We start from the raw sequence: 27,009 nt of genomic DNA, 5'->3' as shown, positions 1-27,009 counted from the left end.
TACATAAACAACAATTTGTGTATAAGGGCTTCAGCGGGACTAAAAGGATCCCCTTCCATGGCAGAGCCCGGATTCCCAGAGCTCTCTGAGGCTGGCAGGAGTGGGTAGCATTACCCTGTAACTGGGGGCCTCACCAGGCAGAGTTAGTCACCTGAATCACCATGTGTTTTCATTAGGAAATCATTATGGGCAGAGCACTTCGGCCTTGTTTTATGAGAGGCAGACCCAGAGTTGGCATTCAAGTGTTCCCATGATGCTGGCGTTTTGAGGCAAGAGGAAATTGCATCTCTCCTCCCCTAGGGGGAATGGGCCCTGGCACCCGCCCTCGCCCAGCCTCACCTCAGGTATTAGTAGTTAGCCTTATCAGTGAAAGTAACTCAGGAATCTCCCTGAGGGGGAAGCCCTGGGTAATTTACAGTGTTTCTGAGGTCCTGGTTATAGCCTCTGCTCTAAGAAGGCCAAGGTGGGGACAACCCAACAGTTCTCATTAGCAGCTGTTACCGGTTCCTCTTGAGATGGGAGCCCCCATCTCTTCCCTCCCGCCTCGCTGAGTCAGTGCTCAGTGGGCCCTGCCAGTGTGTCCACAAATAGCTCCTCAGCATGATTTCACTCCCGGAAGCTGCTCTGCCTGACTCATGGCCTGCTTTGAGCACCTCCTCCAGGGAGAGGCTCTCACCTCACCCCTACCCCAGCAAGGGCAGAGCCTGCAAAAGGGGAAATCCCTAACTGAGCCACCCAGAATGCCGTGGGAAATACCTGCAGCTCCACCTTGGCTCGCTTCGTGTACCAGGTGCCCTGGAACTGACCATGTCACTAGACATCTGAGAGACATAGCCAGCTGTGGATGGACACAGTTCAAACTTTGGGAGGCAGATACCCTACAGATCTTAAAATATATGGCTAGCCAAATGTACTAACCTAAGAGATGTTCACAGTATATAGGATTCAGTGTTAGGTGAAAAATAATGTTATTATGTCCTATCTGTGAAAAAAAAAACATATTGGTATATTAAATATAAGCACAAAAAAGGCTGTTTGAAGAAAAACATATGCTTTATTAATAATAGTTATCTTTGGAGGTAAGATTATAGGAAATATTCTTTTTCTTTATTTCTATTCCCTTTCTGGTTATAAAATAGTAATTATATTTACCTTTATAATCAGGAAAAAAAAAGATTTTGGGAAAAAAGTCCTCACGGCCAAGCCCAAGTGTCCTGAAGAATGTCAGCCTTGTGAAATGCCTCATAACGAAGTGAAAGTGTCTGTTAAATGTGTGAAGCAACCTGGATGGACTTAACATCCACCCAGCAAATTTTAGCTGCCTCCCTAGTGACAGAAGGACCAAGCCGACCCACAGGGCGTCACCCCTCATGGGCCCCCAGCACCACGAAAAGGGGAAAACACCTGTTTTCTTGGCCATTACATCTGTTAGGCCTAGCATAGTGCCTCACTCCCCAAAAAGGGCTCAACAAAAAAATTGTAATGAATATATAAATGAGTAGATATAATTGCTGGTACTATATGAGATAAGTGCTTGCAGATGTGGATGGGGGTTAAGAGAATTCGGGAAGTCCACATGATGTTTCTGGGACTTTTTTTTTTTTTTTTTTTGATTTGCATTTCTCTAATAGCTAGTGATGTTGAGTTTCTTTTCATGTATTTGTTGACCATTTGTATGTCCTCTAGGGAGAAGTGTCTGTTCAGGTCTTCTACCCATTTTTTGATTGGATCGTTTGGTTTTTTGTTGTTGTTATTGAGTTGTATGAGTTCTTTGTATATTTTGGATATTATGCCCTTATCGGAGGCATTGCTTAACAAATATATTTTCCCATTCGGATGGTTGTCTCTTTACCTTGTCGACGATTTCTTTTACTGAGCAGAAGCTTTATAGTTTGATATAGTCTCATTCATTTAGTTTAACTTTTACTTCCCTTGCTTTTGAGATCAAATTCATAAAATCCTCTTTATAGGACTTTTTTTTTAAGGACCAATTTATTTAATAACAATAAACTTTTTATTTTAAAATAGTTTAGATTTCCAAAAAAGTTACAAGAATGTTACAGCAAGTTCCCAAATACCCCATACTCAGTTTTCCCTATTATCATCTTACATCTGTCACATTGTACATTTGTGCATTTAACTGATATTAATACATTGTTACTAACTAACCTCCATACTTTATTATGATTCCTTTAGTTCTTACCTAATGGTTTTCTGTCCTAGGATTCCATATTACATTTGGTTGTCATGTTTCCATGACTTCTTTTAGTTGTGACAATTTCTCAGACTTCCATTGTTCTTGGTGAGCTAGCAGAGTACTTGTTAGGTATTTCGTAGACTACCCTTGAATTTGGGTTTGTCTGAGTTTTGCTCATGATTAGGTTGGGATTGCAGGGTTTTGGGAAAGAAGACCATTAGAGGTCAAGTGTCCTTCTCATCACATCATATTGCGTGCTATCAATGCGACTTATCACTGGTGATTTAACCTTGGCCACGTGGCCAAGATAATGTTTGTCAGGTTTCTTTACTGTAAAAGTACTCCCCCCTCCGCATTCTGACCCTTTCTTTTCCTTTTCCACCCCCCCCCGCCCCCATTCTCGCCTCTCCTTAGAATAGTTGCTATTTATATCCCAAAGTTAAAGGAAAGGAAGTCATGTTCTACCTTCTTGAGAAGAATGTATCTATATAAATTAGTTGAAATTTTATATGAAAGATTTGTTAGTTTAACCTGAATTTAATTATTCATTCATTCGATCATTCCAGTCATTAATCATACGAATACATGGATATTTATTTTGTTTTGGGTTATAATGCTATTTATTTTATGGCTCTAATTGTTCCATTTTGGGCCTTTGAGAGCTCTTTCTCTCGGCTCCGGCATCTCTGGACATGCCTCATCGTTTCGCTTTTCTGAGCATGCTCTTCCCTTCTGGCACTACAACATACCCACCTTGTATCTTCCCTGCCTCATCTCTAGCATCTGCCATTTCTCCAACTCTCTGGGTCCATTTATTGAAGAATGGTACTGGAAACCAGGACCTGAGCCTGGGATGTGCACATTGCTGTTATATCTAGGACAGTCCTTTTGCAAGAAGGTTTTCAGAAACTAGGGAAAGGGGAGCCAAGTATATACTAAAGTGATGAAAATAAGAGGGAAGGGGTTGGAAGAGGCCGTCTAAGCCTGTTGTCACATCAGCACCATGGAGGGTCCCCCAGGGGGTGCTGTAAACAGGCAAATTAATGGTTACGGATGCTTTAAGGAGGAGACCTGAGGGGGCAGGTCTCTCCATTGCCAATGTATCAGACCCTTCCCTGCCCACCCTGTGGTTCCAGGGACCATTTTTAGCTTGTTTTGTGTTCTAGGGCGCTACCTTAGGCTCTCACTAGACCTTCACAGCACCCTGCAAGGCACTATAGATATTGTTGGCCCGTTTTACTGCTGAAAGGCTGAGGACTTGTCCAGCATCCCTGGGTAAGTGACTAACCTAACATTCAAACCTCAGTGTGGCCCTCAGATTCTCCTTCATTGAGCTGTGTTGTCCCTTAGTGTGGTCTGTGAACTCATTAGCTTTGAATGCAGGAGTGGACTGTGGTGTTCCCAAGTTCAAGGGTCCACCTTCTCTGCTTTCTCTGATCAGAATGCTCATCACGGGGAAATATGAAAGCTGTGCGTGTGCACACACAGTGTGTCTGTCCACTGTATAAGCTCTCCAGGGGCTTCTGCACAGATTTCTGCTCCCTCCCTGGCAGGCAGGTATGTCCACCCGAGGCCCTGCTGCTGAGAACTGAATGCTGGTGAGTTTCAGGAGAAAGGAATGTGAGGAATGTGAACACGTGTGGAAGAGCAGATGCAGAGCAGGTTAGCAGACCTGAAGCAGGTGGCGGTAACTCTGCGGACATTCAAAGGCCTGTTTCAAAGGTATTTAACGGCGTAAGAAAATGCTTCATGGTGTAGGTTTAAAAAATATATCAACACTTCTCTCTCAATGATAGCATCATGGGCAATATTAATTTTCTACCTTGCACTTGACTATCTTTCCTATATTTTTCTGCGGTAAACATGCATCGATTATTCTTAGAATGATAAAAGTAATTTAACATGAAGCTAGTGAGGGTCATCCTGATTGCCCAGGACTGATTTCTCTCTCGTTAAATGTGTTTTGTCATATTTTTCTGTGCTTCTTCCATGTTTTTCGTGGCCACACTCCTTCTAAGAAGCCCATTCTAGCATAAAATTATCGCCGATTCGGTGGCAGGAGATACGTAATTTACACATAATGGGATACCACTTCACACTCACTAGGATAGTTTTAAACAAAAATACTTATTTAACAAAAACGAGCGTTGGAAAGGATATGGAGACACCGGAACCCTCATACACTGCTGGCGGGAACGCAGAGTGGTACGACCAGCGTGGGGAACAGTTTGGTGGTTCCTCAAGAAGTTAAATGTATAATTACCATGTGACCCAGCAATTCCGCTCCCAGGGTAAATGAAAATATGTGTTCTTACAAAAATTTGTATGTGAATGTTCCCAGCAGCATTATCCATCATAGCCAAAAAGATGCGTGCCCACCAACAGACTAATAAACAAAATGTGATTTATCCAAACGGAAGATCATTCCGTCAAAAAGGAGTAACATACTGATACATGCTACAACGTGAATGAACTTTAAAAACTGCGCTGCGTCAAAGAAGCCAGACGAAAGACTGCGTGTATGGTTCCATTTACAAGGACTGCTCAGAATAGGCAAATTCATAGAGACAGAATGTAAATTACTGGTTGCCAGGGCCGGGCGGGAGGGTGGAGTAGTGGTAAAAATGGGGAGTGGGGTGTGACTGCTAAGGGGTATGGGGTTTCTTTTTGGGGCGATGAAAATGTTCTGGAATTAAATGGTGGTTATGGTTTCGTAATTCTGTGAATATACTAAAAACCTCTGAACTCTACATTTTTAAAGGGTAAATTTTATGATATGTGACATATCTCAGTTAAAAAAAAAACACACCAGTATTGACCTATAAATTCTGGGCCCATATTCTCTGCTATGGAGCAGTGAGGAGTGTGGGCTCTGCTGCTTGCTAGCTGTGTGATCTAGTCACTTAGCCTCTTGCGGTGTCCATTTTCTTAGATAAAGTGGGGACACTGTTATGACCCGGGGTCCTTAGGACACTTCGTTCTGATCCCATGGTCCTTGTCCACAGCCTCCTCCAGTCCGTAGTTGTTAACTGCTCCCTAAGGAGGAAGGTTTGTTCCCCGGCTAAGAGGATCTTGGTTCTGTTTCCTTTTCCCCTGGGACAGCCTCTCCGTTAAAACCGCCCCGTCCAAGAGACTGGGCTCCTCGGTGCAGGGCAGAGTGATGGCTCGTCCTGCCAAGCTGTTTCCAATGTTTGTTTGAAGAAATAAAAGCCAACTAGTCTGTGGCTTCTTCTAAATCTTGCAGTAAATGGAAGCGTCACGGGGCTTCTAAGCTCAAAGCGCTCATGTAGCACGTGTCTTTGTTTTTCAGACACTTTCTTCTCCCTTCCTTTCTCCCTGCTTCCCTTCTCCTCTCTCTCTCCCTCTCTCTCTTTTTAAGGCAAAGAAATAAGAACCCTAGGGGCCCAGAGGGTGGGCTCTGCAGTCTGCAAATCCAGTGTGGAGCTGGAGCTGTTGTTTACAGCCGGCGCTTCGCCCCGACGGTGCTGGTGGGCCTCGCAGGCCACATTTCAGGGCTCCGCTCCCCAGCCCATCTTTTAGTTCAGGACCCTGGCTGGGGAGGGCCGGGCTCAGACACCAGACTGACACGCCCTCTCTTTCCCTTCTGCTCTGATGTCTGTGCCAGAGCAGTCAGCGCCCGGCGGGCCTCTGCCCTCCAACAGCTGCCCTCCCGATGGCCATCTCCTAATTAACTGTACAGTTGGAAGAGACGGGTGTCACAGATACAGTTTTGTTTTGTTTTGTTTTGTTTTTTCTAACTTGTGATGCCGTGTAAAGCTAAGACCATTATTTTGGTTTGCTTTAATACGGAGAGTACCTAATTTTTACTAAGGCGTAAAGCTAAAATAAATGTGTCCTCTGAACATGGGGTTTTCATACTTATTAAGCACCTGCCAAGTTCTCGGAACTGCAGAGATGACAAAGAGAAGAGAAGAATAAGATGAAAGTGACAGCTTCTGCTCTTCAGAAGCTAGCCGTCCGGTGAGAGGTTATCAGTATCACAGGTCATTCCTTCTTGGAGCCCGAGAACCCTGGGAGAAGAGCAGAGTGCGAGGCGGTGCGTGATCACAGTGAGACGATGGGGACAGTGGCACAGACTCCACCCACGTGTGCCTACTCCATGCCCCGCGCTGTGAGAGTAGGTGGTAGCCCCATTGTATGGATGGGGAAACTGAGGCTCAGAGAAGGTGTCCCGTGTCTGAGGCCACACAGCAAGTAGGTGGCAGAGCATGGAGTTGAGGCTCGGTCTGCCCAGCTCATGGGCTTGGGTTCGTAATCACTGCATTGTGGTCGTGGGAGGCTCTGGGGAGAAGGTAGCGAGTGACCAGTTGCTGGGTAGAAAGTGGAGGAACAAAGATGGGGGAAGCCACCAGGGTTGGGCCGCAACTGGGAGCATTTCAGAATCTGAGAAGAGGGATGCGGATCATCCTCTTCTCTTCTGAACCAGTCAGGATAGTCAAACACACACCGCAGCCTAGAGTCCGGGGCTCCTGGACTGAAGGGGGTAGGAGCCAGGACGGCGGGGAGGAGCCAGGACGGGGGAGGCGCCTGTGACGGAGGTAGGGGCCCCGCAGTGGGAAGGCGGCTAGATTTGCTGGTGTGGACACCGGACTGGAGGTAGAAGCTGCAGCAAGACAGAACCGGATTAAACAAAAACTTTCCGGCAGTTAGAGTGAGTTTTCGTAGGAAAGAGGAAGTTCGTGGTCACTGGGATTATGCCCTCAGCCACTTTGGGGTATCGTGTTGGAGGGTGAGAGCCATGGCCAGCCGTTGCCATATATTTCGGGGGATGGGGTCGTGAATATAGATAACACGGAGGCGGCATATTAAAGATAGACAGTGGATAAGCATGAATACGGTTGGAGCCCGTGCGGTTTCTGTAGTCCATTTCAGCCTTGGCTATATAGTGTGCCCTTCTGGTTTATTTGGGGGCAGGGGTGGGAGAGGTAAAGGGCGTGTGTGTGTGTGTGTGTGTGTGTGTGTGTGTGTGTGCGTGCGTTAAAGCCCTGGGTTGGAGAAGTTAGTTATCTTCTAAAACTTAGTCGATAAAAGATTTTTCCTCTTTCTCACCTTCGCCGTCTGGCAGGTGGCTCTAGGGTGGGCAGTAAGATCTCCAAGGAGACATATCGCTTCAGCCTTGGTGTAATCTGGGGCATGCTGACTGGTCAATGATTTGAGTAATGAGACTGATGCCGGGGAGCGAGAGGTGGCTTTTTCGCACACTCCACTCAGCCCGGCCTCCTGCCTACGAAGTGTGACCCCTCCCACAGCATACGCCGCAAAGCAGAGGTGACAGTGCCGGGAGCTAGAACTAAAACGGGGCCCACCCAGGGTGGAGAAACACCCCCTGGAAAATATGGTTCATCTGCTGAAGGCATGAGCGAGAAAGTGTGTGTGTATCGGGAGGGGCGTGTTGGCAGCCACCCCTGCTTACGATGATGACTATGGGGGAAATGTAAGTGGGGCGCTTCAAATAAAGGAGAAAAGCCGAGGGGAGCAGAGGATTTCAGTGGCAGCATTCCTTCCTCCTCCATCAGTTGTGCTGCTCAAATCCAAGAAGGATCCAGCCCAGATGTCTTGGAAGGACATTCACTGTCTGCCTCTCCTCTGGCCGGCTGCCCGTGCAGCTTCGATTGGGGCGGGGGGCCCGGGAAAGGGGCTCTGCCCAAACAGGCTGATTCACCGTTTCCACTGGGTCCAACACCGTCTTGGTGGTCAGATCACACGCCAGCCTCGTAAACTCACTCTCTGCTTGTCCGTGTGACGTTTATAGCCCCATGGGGAGCTGGCTTTTTAATGAGCCTAATTTGAGACCATAAGTAGGAGTTTGTAAAACAAACAGCGAGGGAGTCCGGCCAAAGCCCAAAGTTGCAGTTTAAGCGCACGGGGTCACATGCAGCTTGGCAGAAAGACTGAGACTCAGCCGAGCCCAGGGCAGTGGGACGAAGTTGTGTTCCCCAAGGAAAGGCCTCTGTTCCACAGAAGCTTGCTGCAGGTTCCTCTTCACCCCCAGAATCCCATGGGGACTTGACAAGAGACCTTCCCATTTTGAGTCTGCACGGGAATCCCTGGAGGAGCCTGGCCTTCCTGTGGGAGGAAAGAGCTCCTTTGGGAGTGGGCCTGTGTGCAAGTCCAGGACTAAATGCCCGTGAAACAGAAGGCCCACATGCTCCCCGCCCTTCATAGACAACAGCCCACAGCCAGCCCTGCGAGGCCTCTGGGAGTGAAAATCTGTAATCAAAAGACACCTGTGAGAAAACCCCACCTCGGCCTGGACCTCTACTTCCATTTTTGGGAGACACAGATTTCAAATTAAGAATGAGATGGCGAGTGCTGATATCCGTGACAAGACCCTGTGAAGGTCACCTCTCTCTAAGGTCTCGGGTAGAAAGAGGAGGTTTCTCACCTCCCAGGTGGATGCTGAGACTTACGCAGAGGGCCCACCGTGGAGTCATATTACAGAGGTCCCTCCTGACGCGCCCCAAAGAATGGCAGTAGGTACTGTGAGCCTCTGGAACAGTGTCTGCTGCAGCCATCAAAAATGATGATGAGAAACAATATTGGGGGCCATGGAAAGACATCCATGACATATTTTAAAGTGAAAAAGGTCATGAAATTATGCGGAGGGATGCTTTTTTAAAGGTAGAGATGCACACTCAAAAGCATAGTTACGTATTCAAACGTCTGAAAGGATACGGCACCATAATGCGGTGATTATCTCAGGGTGGTAAGATGGTGGTGATTTTCATTTTCCTCTTTTTGCCTATCTAAATGTTTAAAATTAAGATAAACCATGAGCAGACGCTTACCGGGCAGCAGCTGAACGATCTGCCCGGAAGATTGCCCCCATGACGGGAGCTTCCAGCCCTACGTCTGAGCCGCGGCCATGCCAAGCCCTCTGGGAGTTGGCGTTGTGAGCCAGAACCACTCTGCAGTCCGCAGGGCCTGCCCAGCATTCCCAAAGCTGGCATGGACGGTGGGCTTTGAGCAGCCATTTCTACCTGCACGGAGACCTGGGGGAGACAGCTGGATTGTTGGACTCTTCATAGGATTTCATTCAAACAAAGTGTTCATAGGATTTCATTTGAACAAGGGGTTCTATGTTTCAATTAAAACAAAAACAAAAACAAAAACTAATGATTTACAGAAACCATCTTGGAGAATAAGCACTTCATCACGGAAAACCCAGCTGTTTTGGTCTTAATTGTGCCTTCTCCGAAATTTTTATGTGGAAGTCCTAACCCCCGCTATCCTAGAATGTGACTCTATTTGGAAATAGAACCCTTAAAAAGAGAATTAAGGCAAAATGAGGTTCTTAGGGTGGGTGCTAATCCGTCGTGATTGATGTCCTTATAAGAAGAGATGATTAGGATACCGACATACACAGAGACCGTGTGAAGACACAGGAAAAACACAATAACCTATAAGCCACGGAGAAAGGCCCTAGAGGAAACTAACCCTGTCAACACCTGATCTTGGACTTCTAGCCTCTAGAATTGTGAGAAAATAATTTATGTTGTTTAAGCCACCCAGTCTATGGTACCCGACACAGGATTATTTTTCTCTTATAACAGAAAATTCAAGGGCTGGCAGTTCCTGGAGGTATTTAGCTGCTCGATGAAACCATCACAGACCCAGGCTCCTTCTACTTTCTACTCTGCCATTCTTAGCACGTCGGCTCTAGCCTTGCTCTCAACCCCTCACGCAGATCTGCTCCTCTCCGCTGCTGCACCACGGGAATGGTGTTCTCGCTTTTTCAGCAAGTGGCCTGCCTCCTGGTTGCATAATGGCTGCTGCTGCACCTTCTTCAGAGAGTGAGTCACATTCGAGGCAGTGAGAAGAGCAAAGGCCCTGTCGGCCAGGCAGCCTGTCCCCTCAGATCAGGAAAATCAACTTTTTCCAGAACCCCTGAAGTCCTGACTTTGTATCTCATTGTCCAAAATCGTGCTGCACAGCCGTAAGGTAGCCTGGGAAGGCATCTCCCAGGGCTCCATAACCATTCCAGACAGAATTGGGGTTGTTAGCCAGGAAGGAGAAGGAATGGCATTGGATAGGTCACTGAGCATGTCAGCACAGTTTCAAACATGTGCTGCCTTTTTTCATAGATCTTAGCAGGGAAAGATCATGGTGTCCATCAAGATCCTGGGAATGACATAGTGAGCTTTGGGATCTCCCCATCCCAGGATCGAGTGTTCTGCAGGGACCTCCTTTCTGTAAACGAGCTTCCTTCCCCCCACTTCAGCTCCCCCCACTGTTGTGTGATGTCACTCGGCCATGAGATGACCAGAGACCGTTGGCATCTCATAAAGTGTGTAAGATCACGTTAGGGTTCTCGGAATAATTGGGGGCTTTCTGAAACATCCTGTTATTTTTCTTCCCTCGCTGATAACAGCGCATAGCGAAAGCCCTCTCTTCAGACTCCTTCCGGGCTTCTCGTACCTACTGCAGACTCCTCCTCTAACATTTATCATCATGCATTTTAATTATTTGTCTACGTGTTTTTTCTCTCCTCTAGAGCAGGCTCCTGGGTTTTACCTCTCTATACCTAGCACTGGCTGTGTAATTATACCTAGCACTGGCACGTGGTGAACATTTGGTTAAATGAGTGAATGACGAGAAATAGCACAGTGCGAAAATTCCCCTAGCCTACTCAGAAACTTATTCCAAATTTGAAGCCATCAGGCAACCTTGGCACAGAGGGTCCCAGGGCCTGAGAGGACGCTTCTCTGTCTACAGGGTTTGTTAACTTTCTGTGTGTAGGAGGTGGGTATCTGTGTGTGAGCTCTGTCTGAGTTATGAAGGGAGTGACGTCACCTCTGGGCTCTGATGTCACCAACACACTTAGCACCGGGGTGTCTTTGTTCTGGCCCGGATTTCAAGACATGCGCTGTACAAATTCTCCCATTCTTTGTGAGTTACCTTTCTGAACTTGATAGATTGGAATCTTCTAATGCTTTAAGTCCATCCAGGAACATCACCAATTTTAAAGGTGGTTGTTTGGGCTTTAAAAGGATCTCTTAAGGAATACCTCTGTCTTTGATATTTAAATCCTTCGATATTTAAGGATTGGGCAGCATTATTAAAATGAGAGCCCACCCAGTGGCCCCGGGTGGATTTGGGACTGAGAGAGCCAGGAAAAGCAGGTGTTATCAGCCAGCCATGGGCTTTCTAACCTAGATGCTACCCTCCCACCCCTTTCCTACACTGCTGCCTTATTTATCTGTCTAAATGTGCATATGATCCTGTCACTCAATTGCTTAAACCCCATCCCTGGGTCCTCATTGCCCTTAGGACAGCCCCAGCCCCTAGAATCCTGTGACTGGCGCCCTCCACCCTGGTCCCTCCCCAGGAGGCCTGTCACACTCACCCATCACTCAGAGCTTCCCCTCTCAGTCCCTACAAGGGATTAGCAAGCACTGCCCTGGGCCAAATCCCACCCCCACCTGTTTTGTATGCCACCAAACTAAGAATAAGTTTTACATTTTTAAATGGTTGAAAAAAATATCGAAAGACTATTTCCTGACACGTGAAAATGATATGAAAGTCAAATCTGTGTCCATAGCTTTATGCGTGGGACCCAGCCATGCCCATTTGGTTACTTGTTCTCTATGCACACTACACTGAATAGTCATGAGAGAGACCGCATGGCCCCCAAAGCCAAATTATTTACTTTCTGACCCTTTACAAGAAAAAGTTGGCCGACCCCTGGATTAGTAGTGGCTCCAAGAATGGGTGGGGAGAGGGCAGTGATGCCCATTCCCCAGCTCCCAAGCTCCCCCGAAGTCTAAGTACAAATGATGTGCTCACTCTACAAACACAACATCATGACAAGACCCGTAAGCGCCTCCCCAACCTGCCACTGTCCTGAGACCTTTCCACACAAGCTCGTCCTGTGCTTGGAAGACCCGTTCAACCCCTTTCCTAGACTGACATCTAATCATCATCTGCTAAGATGTCCCTTCCTCCAGGAAGCCTTCATTGACCGCTAAGCCTGGGTAGCGTGGCGTAGAGACTCCTCCTCTGGGCTCCTCATGCTGACTCTATCATAGCCCTTTCCACGAAATGTTGAGTTGGCTGGTGTACTGTCTGCCCTCCTTCACTAGACTGCAAACATCGAGAAGGTAGGGGCCCTGTCTTGTCCATTTTTATGTCTCTGGAGCAAAGCCACTTCTGGCACTTTATTAGGTCATCAGTAAATGGTGTTGAATCAATGAGTGAGTGCACGAATGCAGAATAAAGGACCCATCTGTGGTGAGTAAAGCTTCGTTTTTCAACAGCAGAGACCACAGTGGCCTTTAGGAACTAAATGGATAGCTTGGCCTTAGGCCATCCCTTCTGACTGATGGTGATAAGTACTTTTATATAGTATCTGATGGCTTTATCCCAAAGCCATTGGCTCTGAGAATCAGTGAGGCCCTTTATAAGAATATTCCCGTTTACCACATGCTTTCTATGTGTCAGGCGTTTTGCTAAGTGCTTACTTTCTTGACTTCTTTTAATCTTCAATCCTGTAAATTTAGACCTATAGATGAGCAAATCGAGGCTTAGAAAGGTTAGGTAACTAGTCCAAGGTCACACAGATAGTAAGAGACAGAGCTGGGTTTTGAACACTCATCTGTCTGATTCATACTATTAAATCATCTGGAGAGACTAATAGTCAAAGCCTTTTAGAATGGGACCGTGTTAAGTTGCCTGAAACAGGTTACATTGGTTAGAAGGAGACTAGCACTGTAAGTTTCTGACAAATACACTCATGTTCTATTTATAAACACCTTGGCCATCTGCCCTGGACCTTGTGATATTTACGTCTTTTTTTTTTTTTTTAACCCCCAAGCAGTTTCTTGTGCTTATTATGGATGTTTGGGCTCACATATCCCTCCCCGCTCGCTACTCTGGACTGACAGTTTACCCACTACTCAGATTTTCCTGCTGGCAGCGCTGCTTGCTCCCTCGCAGGGCATGCAGCTCGGGAATCACGAGCGTTGCTTTCTCGCCCACCTCCCGCCTCACCTGTGCCCCATCCCCAGTGCTGGCAGCGGTGAGGCTTCTTTTCCACACATGGTGGTTCGGACAGTGTGGCATGAGGATTTTTCCCAGCTCTACCTATTCTCAGATCCTGGTGCATTGCAAACTGCGCCAGCCGCTGTAGGGGCTGGAGGTCCAGGCCACTGTGTGGCTGCGTCGTCATCACACAGCTTAGCACAGTGGGTACACAGCTGAGCCGAGTATTGGCAGGATGCCACAGGAAGTCCCACTGCTGATGCAGCCTCTGAGCCATTCTGAGTCACCTCTACCTGGCCAGGTAAAGGGTTGGCTCTTAAAGGGGCCAGTGCTTGGAATGAGGCATGCAGACAAAATTTCACTTCCTGCTTAGCAATATAGAATAGCCTGAGTTTCTTCCAAAAGAATTGCCCTTTTCCCTTATCTTATTTTTTTAGTAACTTCTACAAAACAACCAGATTGTCCTTATGTACTTTTTATTTGCTTCCATGAGCTCACAATGCTTATAATAATGGTTTTGATTTCATTAAAATATATTTTTTTATTATTTCAGCTTTATTGAAGTATAATCGACATACAGCATTGTAGAATTTTAAGGTGTACAGCATAATTATATCATTAGTTAATCAGTAGAAAAAAATACAAAGGATAATAGAGGGGGAAAAAATCACCTAAAATTCTCCTATGTAGAAATAACTATGTTTTATGTTAGATCATCTCCATTCTAGGCTCTTTACATGGAACTAGGTTATGGTATATATATTTTTTAACATTCACTTGTTTTGTCATATAAAAATTAAAATTCTAGTAACTAATTCTCTGGCATATATGGAATTGTGGACATTCCTTTGCCCAGAAACATTCTGTCACCCTCTTCTTCCATTAAGTACATCTCTCCTCTCCCCCATTTCCCTTATAATAATCACTTTTTACGACACCAATAAATCATATCCGTTGTAGAAAGCATAGTAGTTGAAAACATTTTTACAACCCTAACGTAGAGCGAACCACTCTCACTTTGGTGGCTGTGTGCACTGGTTGAGGAAAAGCCCAATAATATTTCAGGGTGATGACTTTACCCATCTGTCTCCATCCTCCAGATCTCTGTTACTGTGTGTGTGTGTGTGTGTGTGTGTGTGTGTGTGTGTGTGTGTGTGTGTGTTGCATGTGTTGCCTTCATACCAAAGTGGCTCAAAAAGTTGCTCTTGGGTTACAGGAATTGGCTTGCTCACCCACCATACATCAAGGATGGCATTTGACAAAGAACTACGGTCATGTGGTGGATTTTTCTTTTTTTTAAGAGGAGACAGTCTTAAAACTCATGCTTCCTGGGTCACTCAAGTTCTCGATGTGTTACATCAATACTTTGGAGAGAGGCCACCCAAAACCTCTTAAAAAATATTCTAAATACTATGAAGATGTTTTTCCACAGGAAAAAGCTCAGTAGTCGACACATGTGTTTTCTGCTCTACACTACCCAATGTTGTGACTATTGCTGATTTTTCCAGAGTTCACCTATAGGTTTAATTTCCTGAAATTGATCTGCTTGGTTACTCTGGCTTAATTTTTCTCTTTTGAAAAAAGAGGAAATGGCAGTGAACAGACTGCATTTTATTAGGTTTTTGCTTCAAAAGAATTAAGCAGCAATCTCTGATCTCTACTAGTTTGTTCTTTTATAGGCATCCTCATTGTTGGGCTGTTGTAGTTTGATGGTTGCCCCATCGTCTCTTTAAATCCTTACTTACTTGAAGCCCCTTGAGAACTGAGTGAGTGGGCCTTCAGGTCAGAAGTACTGCCGCCAGCTGGAGGGGAAAGAGGGAGCCCCAAGGCCAGCAGGCCCAAGACTGTTGAGGATTCAAAGGGAAATGAATTCCAGCCCAGTATTCACAGCAAGGTTTGCTTTTTGCCATCGCTCTAAAGAGAATCGGAGTGCTGGCAATGAGCATGTTGCATTTGATCTCTCCCTGGGTCCTCTGGCCCCCGGCTCCCTGGGCAGTCATAAATGTGTAGTATTACTTTACTGTTTAATGGCGAGCTCTTGGCCCCTGGGCCTGCCTTGACTGGAAGACCACCTTTAGCTTGGGGTGTTCTGATAGCTCAGGCACGGTGAGGTGTTAACTGGAGCATGATTATGTTTGCTTTTAATTTCCTGACCTTAGAGAAGAAGGGGAAACACAGTGCTAACCGGACTGGTGAAGACTGGTGAGTGGTAAAGGCGGCGTTCTGTCCCCAGGCTTGATTGGGGAGAGCCCCATCCCTGTGAGAGGCGGTGTAGCATGGGGGTTACCAGTGTGGACGCCAGTGTCACGCAGGCTCGGTTTGAATCCCACCTCTGCCATTTTCTAGCTTTGTAACCTGAGCCAAGTGACTTGCCCATCTAAACCTCAGTAATAGTACCAGCTACTAATTAATAATTATTAGAGAATAGTAATAAGACCACTGCCCGGGTCTTTGGGCTCAGATGCTCGTTCCTCCTGTTGCTGGCACAGAGTACTGCTCAGTGTGTGGTAGCCCTTCTCCATTTAACCCACGGCTAAAACCTGCTTCCCAAACTCTATTTAGACCTTCCCCTCCCCCACTCTACTTTCTCCGTCTCCCGACATTTTCTCCTCATTCAAACACTTGGGCCTCACAGTATAGTGGTCCCATCACATGGGTTCTGTCCAAGAATTAGATGCGCTTTCGATTATTCGTGATGAGTCAATTTCTCATGGATGATTGACAACTCATCAGTCAGGCATAGTTCATTCCACTTCTAGATTTTTCTTCTTGTGCCCTTCATCTTCCCCTTGCCTCAATACCCACCCATTCCCCAACTTCTTTGGGCTTAGAATCTCAGGAAAAATGCCATTCAATGAAGGGGTGTGTGTGTGTGTGTGTGTGTGTGTGTGTGTGTGTGTGTGTGTGTTTGTTTGTTTTTAGAATCGACTATCCTTATACTCTATTTGGATCTTTCTGAAAAATATTCATGCTTTAACTTTTCAGCACTTTGTTTCAGTATGACTAATATACAACTGGGCATTAAATGCACTATATATAACATTCCAGATCAGAGAATGGAAACACTTTTTAAAAAAAAAAATGAAAAGGGTTGAACTGTGTGGGCTTTTTGGAAACTGTTCAGTGGGGAAGTGTAATTTTTATTTTCAGAAGCTTATGGATTGAGTCCCACCCAGGCTCCCAGCTCCTAAGAAAACTGGCAGAAGACGCCCTGCCAAGTTTCCTCACCAGGGCAGTGGAAGAGTAATCCTCTGCATCCTGGTTTCCATTTCTCAGGAAGTAGGAGATGGGCTTTTGCTGTCTTCACAAATGAGCTTCCCTGACCCAGGTGGCTGGTGAGCCTGGGGGAGTGTGGGGGGGGGGGGAAGGGTGCACCTTGCAGGCTTGCTTGCACAGGTATCTGGGCCCACTGTAGTCACAGTCCACCCCCCCCCCCAAAAAAAAAAAAAAACATTTACAACTCTGGGGAGAGCACTGGTAGTGGTTTATTGAGTTGAAGGGACAGTTATGTTACAGTCTTGATGGCTTTTTGAAGACCGGTCAGAAAAGCTGATCTATAAATCTATCCAGTTTTCACACACACAAAAAAGGATGTTTTCTTTACATTTGAAATCATAGGTCTATGGAGGGGGAGGGTTGTTAGAGCTGTTGGGGAAATTAACCTTTAAGAAATGGTAATAACAGGATTTATTAGTTCTTACTGTTGACAATTCAGAAGTTAAATGGTGGAATGAAAGGGAGAAAGAGGTTTTGAGGGGTACACTTTAGTGCTGGAGTACATGGAAGGCTCAGTCGGAGAGTAGGATCCCCACCCTGGAGAAGGCTTGAGAAGCCATCAAATCAACCCCCATATTCATTTCAGAGGAGAGGATGAAACAATGCCCTTGATATGGCCCTGGGGCTAAGCCCTGCTTCTGAAAAACCTTTGCATTGAAAGCCTGGTTTGTTGACCCAGTGTGCAGTGCGTCCGCCTCTGGCATGGTGCTGGCTTGGAGGACTTGTTGCCTCTACAAGCTGAAACCCGGGTTGAATTCCTGGTTGGCAACCACTGAAAGAGGGTGGGGTTCCCAGTCTTCTGGGCAGTGGATTTCCCATTTAACTCAACGGTGCCCTCTTTGGGCACTGGTGGAGAATCACTTGGGAAGGAAACACATCAGGTCTCTGAACCCAGAGCTGGAACTTAGCCACGTGATGGGCACTGGGAACACAGCACGGAGAAGCAGGATCAGGTGTGCTTGTGCGTAGGCTCCCTAACTCGAATGATTTCCTGGGAGGTGCTGGGTATTTCCCCGTTTACGGGCAGAGTTATTTTCATTTCTAAATTTCAGAGAAAGAAAGAAGAATGCCGTTTCTTCTTATTTGTGGAAAGGAGTTTAAATTTCTTCACGAGGACAGTGGGGGAGTCTTTGAAGCATATAAAGGCCCAGAGACAGGTGACCAGAGTAAGGAATGGCCACGGTGGGGCGCAAATGGAGACCGGAGACGAGTGAGCACACTGCCCCAGTAGCCAGTGAGGGAAGGTGGTGGCCTGAACCAGGGCATGGCAGTGGCAGAGTTTTGCAGTCTTCAGAGGGTAAAAGCAGCAAGGCTTTGGTAGTCGATTGGATGTGTGAAGGCGGGAGGGAGTTGATAAGGATGACTCACAGGTCTGCTGTTGGGCAACTGGGTGGATGTGGCCCTGTCCTCAGAGACGGCACGGTGGAGGAGGTGGCAGCACTTCGGGGAATGAGATAATGAGTTCCCAGATTCAGGTATTGGGTAACTAGGCTGAGAGAAATTGAGTGATGGAAGATTATAGTTCTGTGTATGCATTGAGAAATGCAGAGGCCGCACATGCAAAGCACATTCGCATGGAGCATTTCCACAGAAATGCTGATTTTGTTGAAGAGGAAGGCAACAGGTAGCTCGGCCATGTTTGCTGCTCCACACCCAGGAGTTCATCTCACAGTCGCGATCTGAGTGGCGCATGTGGGCTTCCTCTATAGCTTTTACAGAGTTCAACAGGGGTCCATTTCGGGTGTCCTTTTTAACTAATAACAGGATCAAGGGAAACACACCAGCATGCTTTCTTTTCCATCATGCCAAAATAAACAGTTTTTCCTAAGGATTTTACTAAATGGGGGGAAAAAAAAAGATGCCCTTTTTTTTCTTTTCTTTTCTTTTTTCTGTTTTCTTTTCGGAAATCTCTTTTTCCAGAGCGACCTTGCCCTGGGTTCATATCATAAAACTGGAAATTTGTGTGAGGCAAAGAAGGCATCAAGGTGTTGAGAGAATTTAAAGCAAATATTTTCCATCTCCAATGAGAACTTCTGAGGAAGAAGCTTAGGTGGGAGAGAGAAGAATTTAAGTTGACATTAAAAAATGCTTTCTCAAGGGGCAGATATGGAAGACAAGCTGTGGAACTGCATTCTAGAAGGATCTGTGGGAATAGCAGACACAACCTTCCATCTGTAGAATTTCATGGGAGGCCTGTGGGGTCCTTGGCAGGAGGGGCCTGGCACCCATTAAAGGAAAGTCATGTTTCTGGGTCTTACTTTGAATTTCATCCTGTTAAACCACAGGTCCAAACAGAACCCTTCTTCCTGCATATATCCTAGTACAGTTTAACTAAAGGACAATGTGGCCAAAGTTAGAATATCAGTTCATTTCAGCAGCTTGAGAATCAAGAGACTGAAATTCTAGCCCTAGGTTAGTTTTAAACCCTCAATAACTTTGGACAAGTTACTTAACTTTGGCGGGGAGGGCCTTGGATTTCTCATCTGTAAGATGGGGGTGAATAGGCACCTCACGAAGGCTCACGGAATTATATGTGATCATGGCATGTAAGTTGTTATCACAGCGCATGGCACGTACTCAGCCCTCAATAACAGTCAGCGTTATTGGTGATGTGGCTCTTATTCATGATGACTGTCCTCCCTCCCTTGCCAGAAGAATAAATTACTCGATGTGAAAAGTCTCTTAAAAGTAGAAGGTATTATGCGAAAGTGGTGATGCTATCAATTACTATTATTAATAATAGTTTCATAATTACTTTTGCCACAGTATCAAGTGAAAGTCCCTTTGGGTGGGTGATGACTGGGAAAATGGGAACAATTATTAATGGAGCTGCCAGCTCCCATTACTAGATCCATTGACATAATATTTCTCTCTGAGAATCCTTTGACAAATCAGCTGAATTTCCTATTCCCTTGCCCTAAGCACTGTAAATGTGATCCACATGTCCCCAGTGTTGTTTCTTTAGATTAATAACAAAAAGAGGAGGAACCAGGCCTGTACTGGGACCCGTAGCTGTGTGGCTTTCTCAAATGTTGGGCTGTCTGAGGGTTTTCGCTTGTGTAGAGGTGGGGGGTGGGGGGGGCAGAGTGGACCTGTTCTCTCTGGTTTCACTTGTTTTAATGTTCAGAGCCAACTTTTCCTAATGGGTACTCAGCTCTCAGGGAGAGTTTCTGCTTTGGGGAATAGGGCTGGACCAGGGGGCAGTCATGCCTTCCTCCTCCTCTCCCTGGAAACAGCTTTCAGGAAGTTCTTTGACGCGGTGCCTTGCCAGTCAGGAGTCAGTGTCGGATGTGATCGGAGGGGCCACTGCCATCAAGAAGGGGCAAGGGGAGATTGGGGGTTGGGGGGGGGGGACAGGGACTTCTAACTCGAATTTGGCCACCTCCCAGGGGCTCTCCAGTTATCTCAAGGAATTTTAAGAGATTTTCCCAAAATGGACTGATTAAATTCCTATGGGTATTTTTCTTAAAAAAAAAAAAAAAAGAAAAAAGAAAAAAATGTTTAGGGTAGATGGACAAAGAGGCATTGAAAAGCAACAGCATTTACCAAAAGCTGGGAATCTCTGACCACATGCTCTTAAGAACCAACATGTAATTTGCAGCCAGCCCGATTTTGCTTTTCTGGTGCTTTCTAAGAAGCCACACAGAGAGTGAGAGAAATTTACGGGCTCTCACCCTCTGGGATTAATGCTGACAGCCCCGTTTCTCCGTTGCTGAAGTGCTAATGAAAAACACTAATTGGACTTGGCCAGCGGCTGGGACACGTCCCCTTCTTAGAGGGGAGAAGGCGACGTCTCTGTCTCCGTAGTTTCTCCCAGTCCCTCTCGTGGCTTGAAGAGGGAAAAGACTGAGGGTGACGCTGCCCTTTAGGCATCAGGTAGATGCTGACATCCGACGCAGCCCTCCCGTGAGCACCGTGAAGACAGAGCCAGGTCTCTCTGTGTCACGGAGCACAGAGCCTGGGCCGAGTGAGGCACTCTGTACACATTCAGTGAATGAAGAAGTGAAGGAGGGCCCGAGTCCTTGTATGTCCCACAGGCGTCAGTAAGCCAGTTCCTTGGCCACTCCAAGAAAAGGAGGTCTCCACGTGGCTTAAAACCACGTGTACAAGTCGGCCACGCCTCACGCTGGCCCCTAGAGCACTGTCCACAGTAAGAAGTCAGCAATCTGCACGTGGAGCCTTGCGATTGCTCACGGACCCTGCTCTACCAGGAAGTGGGGGCAGGGCCATGGCCTGCGGAGCTTTGCTTCTTTCCTGAGGTGACCTGTCTGCCTTGTTTCCCCCACAGGTGTCCTCTCCCTCCCGGCATACTTCAGTCCCTACAACGGCGGGTCCCTGGGCCACGATGAGCGAGCGGATGCCTACGCGCAGCTGGAGCTCCGGACGCTGGAGCAGTCCCTCCTGGCCACCTGCGTGGGGAGCATCTCCGAGCTGAGTAAGCGTGGCATCCGTGTCTAGCTGGCGGTAAAGGGGAAGGAGGGATGAGGTCGCCTCTTCCTCCTCTGTGCTTCTTGCCTTCCCTGGGAGCTGGATCTTTCTAGGCCAGAGGTTGCAAACTGGTGTTTCACAGACATGTATGGTTTGGCCAGCGCGTGGACTTAATCAGACACAAATCCAGAGTCGTGGTTTCTCTTGAAAAAATCCAATGGTCTGGCGACACGGCACCCCACTCCTGCGTGGCAGTGATGAGGGGGAGGTCAGTAGTAGCTAAGCCGACAGTGTGCGTCCCCTGCATTGTCACATATTCATTATCTGACAGCTAGCCTGCTTCATTTATTTATTTTACCTGTCTGACCCAAAAGGCTGTGAATTTACAACCAGTATTCTTCCTTCAAAGAACGCACCCTTGAAAACTCGACATAGAAAAAGGAAGATAAAAACAGCTACTCCGGCCGAAGGAGGGCGTGGTGGGGCGGCCTCAGCCCTGCAGTGGCCCTGGGCGCCTCCCAGACCTCACTGCTCTGTGGAACATGGCTGGCTGGAAACCCCTTGGTCTAGGCCATTACCGTTTCACAGCTGCTTCACAAGAGTCTGTTAGGAGGCAAGAAGTGCCCTATGTCTCCTGATCTGTCCTTCTCGTTACCGCAGCTCTTCGAGAAATCAAACTGCACACTCTTCCTCCTCAGTTCTCCCTCCCTGTGTCACAGGACCACCCAGTGGAGGGCGGTGACACATGCCAAGCGTTAGAGCACACAGTTTGGAAACAGATGCAGTTCTACTCTGCCTTCTCCCTTTTTGCTTTCTTTGAGTATCCTGGCCCCCGAACGCTGAGGAAAACCTTTCTGTTTCTTCAGGACACAGCTTCCTCCTATTCTCCCTCCATTCTTCCTCCCCTTCCCAGGACAGGAAGCAGAGGTGCCTGGTGCAGGGTCGCAGAGCAGAGCAGTAATGGGGCTGGGAGAGAGAGCGGAGCCTCCAGCTCTGTCTCCTGGGAGCATTGCAGCATGGCCACCTGGGTCACCTGCCCCTTGACAGACATTGCAGGAAGTGGGCTCGATGTGTGGCTGGGTTTCCTCCCGTGATGAATGTCTCCTTGACAGTGGGCTGTAGGGGGCCAAGCACAGCCTGTGTTTGGCATACTCTGCTGCCCTGAGAACAGCGAGGGGCTCACTCAGCCCTCAGACCACGGAAGAGCTCCTTGGTTTTATCTTACATTTTGAACATTAAATGAGCACTTACTATGTATGTGCAGGGCACGACATGAAATGCCTTATTCACATGATTTCATTTATTCCTGAGAAGAATTCAGCAAAGATTTTCCTGATGAGGAAACTGAGGCTGAGAAAAGAAAAATGATTTCCAAGTCACGCAGCTAGTAAGAGTCAGTGGGGGCTTGACTCCTGACGTGCCTGGCTTTAGCAAAGCTTTCTATCATGCGGGGCTCTGGGCTCCTAGATGTGGTTAGCAGTCCATTCAGGGTGGCCGAGGTCAAGACTGAACTCTGATCCTTTGCCTTTTCTTGTGGCGACCTCTGTGTCCACTACAGTCCACAGCCAGGCAAAGGGGAGCATTCAGAAAATTCCCTCGGGGAAAGAAGGGCTTGTCATTATTCTGGCCTTACTGTTTGGCCCAGAGACAAAGTCCTATTGGTTCTACTTTCTAAAGCTATCCAAACTTTAGTTTGCTTCTTTCACCACTGCTACCAACTCAGCCCAAACCAGAGCCATTTAAAACACAAATTGGATTACGTCACTTATCTGCTCAACATCACCTCCATCCACCCCCACGGCTTCCCACCTCACTCAGCGAAATCCAATATCTTCACCATCGCCCGAGATCGAACATATGGCTCTATCGCCTACTATTCTTCTCTAGTTCACTGTGCTCCGGCCACCCCAGCCTCCTGGCCCAGTACTCCCTACCCCAGGGCCTTTGCACTAGCTGTTCTCCGTGCCCATGACCTTGCCCCCAAATACTAAAGTATGTTGGTCTTTCACTTTCTTCAAGTCTCTGCTCACATAACATCTCATCAGACAGGCCTTCCCTGAGCACTCTGCATAGATGAGCACCCCCCTCTATTTCCTGTCCCTTCTCTTATGCCTTTGATTTTTCCAAAGCACTGATCACCACTTGACATTTATCCCATATTTACATGTAAATAGTTTTGTCATCTCTCTCATCTGACTAGAATGTCAGCTTCATAAGAATAGAGACTTTCTCTGCTTTGCCCCCTGCTGTTCTGTATCCCTAGTGATTAGGACTGTACCCGATCCGTGTGTGTGTGTGTGTGTGTGTGTGTGTGTGTGTGTGTTAGAAGGAATGAGTTCTCTGTCGTCCTCCTAAGTGTTTGCCTCCTAAATCCCACCTAGGAGTGGGTCACATCCTGGCCCAGCCACTCCTGGGGACAGAGGGAAGAAGCAGCTGCATAACATCTTTTCACAGACAACTGGACAGGCTGCATCATGCGCCAAGTTGCCAGGACTCCTGAGCTCTGAAACCTGGGTTTTTCCTCACCCTCTGTGAAGGAGGGAGGAGATAAGGTGGAGGCCAACATTGCAATTTTTCACCCCGAGACTAAAGAACTTAATGAGGCTAGTGATACTAGGCACTGAGCCACATGTACCTAAAACTTTACCCTGGGTTTAACATGCATTAACTCCCTGCACCTCGCCAAGACCAGTCTGCCAGGTAGGTCAAGACGTTCCTTTCTTGTATCAGGTCAGCTGCACAGGGAGCTGGGGCACTTGTGTTTTTCTCTGCACTTCTCTACCCATGGAACTGTAAATGGGAGAGAATAAGAAATAAGTACAACGAAACACTTCTTTTTAACGGCAGCCAGATGGTATAGGCCCCATTTCGAAGACGGCGCTAAATTCCAGACGCTCACTGCTCGTTTTATTTGATGGCTCATAACAAGGGGTGGGCAGACCAGAGTGAAACCTGTCGCAAAAGGCTCTCATGATTAACAAGCAGCGAGGACTTGTTTTTCATGCCTTGTGGGTGTTTCTGGGCTGAAGACGGAGGTTTCATCCAGCTTAGGATCAATTGATTAGAATCAACTGAGTCTCGAATTCAAGAATGTTCCAGAAGCAGCTCATGAGTCTCCACCAGTGCTAAACCAGGAGCACAGCACAGGCTGTGGTGATAGCCAGGGGTTTTATCTACCCGGCCCCTACATCCTGTTGCTGACTGAAATTTTCATAAAACAATAAAAATGAATGCCTAGGAAAGTGAAATAAAAGATGTAAAATGTAAGCCTTTTAAAAAAAATTAGATCAGATAGACAAAAAACCATTCAGTCCAAATTGCTATAGGAATTTTTTAATGTCTGAAGTTAACTCATGAACCAGTAACGAACAGTTCGCAGACCCGTCCCGGTTTGCAGACCACATTTCTAAGTTCCGATGGTGCAGTAGCCAGCATGGGGCCCTAGTTCAGGTCTTGGCTTGTTAGCTTACTCGTTGTACAACTGGGACAAATCATTTAACTTATGTGAGCCTATTTCCTCATCTATAAAATGCAAATACCTCCCTTAAGGGGTAGTCGTAAAGATGGAATGAGATTTTGCCCATCTTTTCATGTCTATCACAAACCCTAGAAAATCGAAGGAGGAAAATCACTCTGGGAGACTAGCCAAACCGAGCGTCTTTCTTTGGCCGTAAGTGAGGGTTGCAGAGCAGTGTAAGTATTTAGATGCCTAGTTGGGGTTATCTGCAGGCATCTGTCTTTTTGGTCTTTGAGAGAGATTGACAGCACACAACTGGGATTGGAGCGAAGTCCGGAGACCCCATCTCCAGCTGCCCTTATGCTGTCTTCATGGTTTTTCTGAATCTTCCAAAGGCACCTCTGTTCCTGGCGCCCCCAAAGAGCTCTTAGGAGGCTCTCCCATTTCTTTCTTGATTTTCTTGCCTGCATTCATTCTAGTTGGAAAGGTGCCGCCAAAGGGTTCTACACCAATAACAATCAAACAATCATAAGCGTAATTAATGGTAATGACTTCTACCTTCTCTGCCTTTGAAATGGTTATTTCAACAAGACTCCTCTCCGATGCTATCATGGGCTCTGTGACTTCTCCTCCTTGTGGTCCTGCCAAAAGTTATGACAAGGGGAGCTGGGTTTCAACTTATTGCAGCCAACTTAGCTGTACAACTAGCTGCGCTAAGGCAGGCTGACCTGGGGGCGTTAGTGCCAGTTTCTGCCACCCAGGAGCCCAAGGGCAGGGTTGGGAGCTGAGGAATGTGGGGCAGTGCTTTACTCCAGGCAGAGGTCCTAGAAGGAAGAGCACCATGGAAAGTGGCCTGTAGGATAGAGGAATAATAATCATGGGACAATAATCATCATGGTGTCATATTTAACCTTTACCAAATACTCTGTGCCAAGTATGACATTGAGTGCTTTACATTTACTATTTATCTGAATCCTCACACTTCTTAGGTTAGACACAATTATTTCCATTTTACAGATGAGGAAATCGAGGCTCTGATAAGTAACTTGGGTAAAGCACATGAGTTGGAAGTAGCAGAGCCTCGCTTTGGAGCCAGGCGTGTCTGACTATAGCATCTATGCTCCGATTCGTTTACCTGGTGATTCTCAGACCTGACTGGACATTAGCTTCGCAGATGGAACTTTTGCAAAGTACAGATGCCTGGGTCCTGCCTAGACCAATTAAATCAGAGTTTTGGAGGTGGGAGCCAGTTGTCAGTAACTCACTGCCCTCAACCTTTTGGCCCTGGGCACCTGCCAGGGCCACCCATACAGCTGGGCTACAAGTACAAGGATGAGCAGAGTCAGGCGTGCAGGTAGGAGAGTGAGGACCTGGGGGTGGGTGCCATGGAGGGCTCTTTCCCAGTGGAGATCTCCAATTCCAGGGGTGTCATTGGCCCTGCTTAGAAGCCAAACACCTAGGAACGTGAAATATAAGATGTGAAATGTAAGCCTTTTTGGCTTACTGTGGCTGTCGTGGGGAGAACTGGGCAGTTAATGAGCTCAAATGGAGCGCCATCCAACACTGGTTTTTAAAATGAAGTGAAGGCATAAGGCTGTTTCCTCATTCTCCAAATGTTTGCTGAGCATCAATTATGCCGTAGATCCTGTGCAGACTGCCAGAGATACAATGGAATGGAGTACCAGACTCATAGAAACTGCAGAGTGAAGTTTAACCAAATATATGAATGAATTGGTTCTGCTATATGTTAGATGACACTTAACTTGCCAAATTAAAACCTGCTTATTTCTCCCCCCTTGGGGTTAGCCATGTCCCTGTGCAGGGGAGCTGACCCGCGGGGAAGGCCCCCTTGGGTTCTCAGGCCTAAGAAGAATGGAAAGGCACCACAGAGAGCCCCGCAGGGGCCTGGGGCTGTCTCACCCATCCTTTCTCAGCATTGTGGCCTCACACACAATGATGGCACATTTCCTGCCCGGGCCGGTGGGATATGGAAAAGACTTAATTTGGGCAGAAACACAGCACAGGATACGGGGCCCTGAGAACTCCGTAGACTTCAGGAGGGCAGGTGGCAGCCTGGGTCACAGGTCTAGATTCAAATCTAGACTCTACCATTTACTGGCCACATGACCTTAGCCACTTAACCCAACTTCCAAATACTGTGGCCATCCTGTGACCAGGGAAATGTAAGTATTTGATTACCAGATTAGGCTCAATTTCTTCTGTAAATTGGGGGATAATTCTTGGCTCCCAGCATTTTAAGGGTCAAATTAAATCCTATTTCTGAGGAAGTGAACGCCTAGCGTGTATTGAACCCTCAGCAGATGGGGGTGGTGGTCATTTTGCTTGAGGTGGTGGGGATTGAGGTAGCTTCTCTGCTGAAGTTCCTGAGCCTTTGCACAAGGCTGCAACAGGGGGGTGTCGCCACTCAGTCTGTCTCTAGTTGTTAGAGGCTGGGAGAAGAGGCCCAGAGAGAGAGAGTCCCTTGTCACAGAGCTGGGGAGAGGCCCATGGGGCGGTGGAGAGAGTGGGATGTTGAAAATGAAACCACATTAGCATAAGCTCTGGAGGACATGGGTTCCCCAAGTGTTTCATTCAGCTATTAAGGCAAGACTGGAAGTGAAAGGGAAACCGAGCTGCTGTTGCCTGCTGT

General features: G+C 47.1%; 1 protein-coding gene across 1 annotated transcript in view; it reads left to right on the top strand.

The window, feature by feature from the left end:
- Positions 1-27,009, top strand: part of ABTB2 (ankyrin repeat and BTB domain containing 2) — a 163,282-nt gene that overhangs the window by 100,228 nt on the left and 36,045 nt on the right. The window contains exon 2 of the mRNA XM_016147128.2: positions 20,763-20,909. Within this exon, the coding sequence (XP_016002614.2) occupies positions 20,763-20,909 (147 nt within the window). The remainder of the gene's footprint in view (positions 1-20,762; positions 20,910-27,009) is intronic.

The sequence above is a fragment of the Rousettus aegyptiacus genome, unplaced genomic scaffold, assembly GCF_014176215.1.
Source record: "Rousettus aegyptiacus isolate mRouAeg1 unplaced genomic scaffold, mRouAeg1.p scaffold_m13_p_5, whole genome shotgun sequence".
Lineage (NCBI taxonomy): Eukaryota > Metazoa > Chordata > Mammalia > Chiroptera > Pteropodidae > Rousettus > Rousettus aegyptiacus.
The sequence above is the reverse complement of the archived record's forward strand: the minus strand, read 5'-3'. Positions and strand labels throughout refer to the sequence as shown.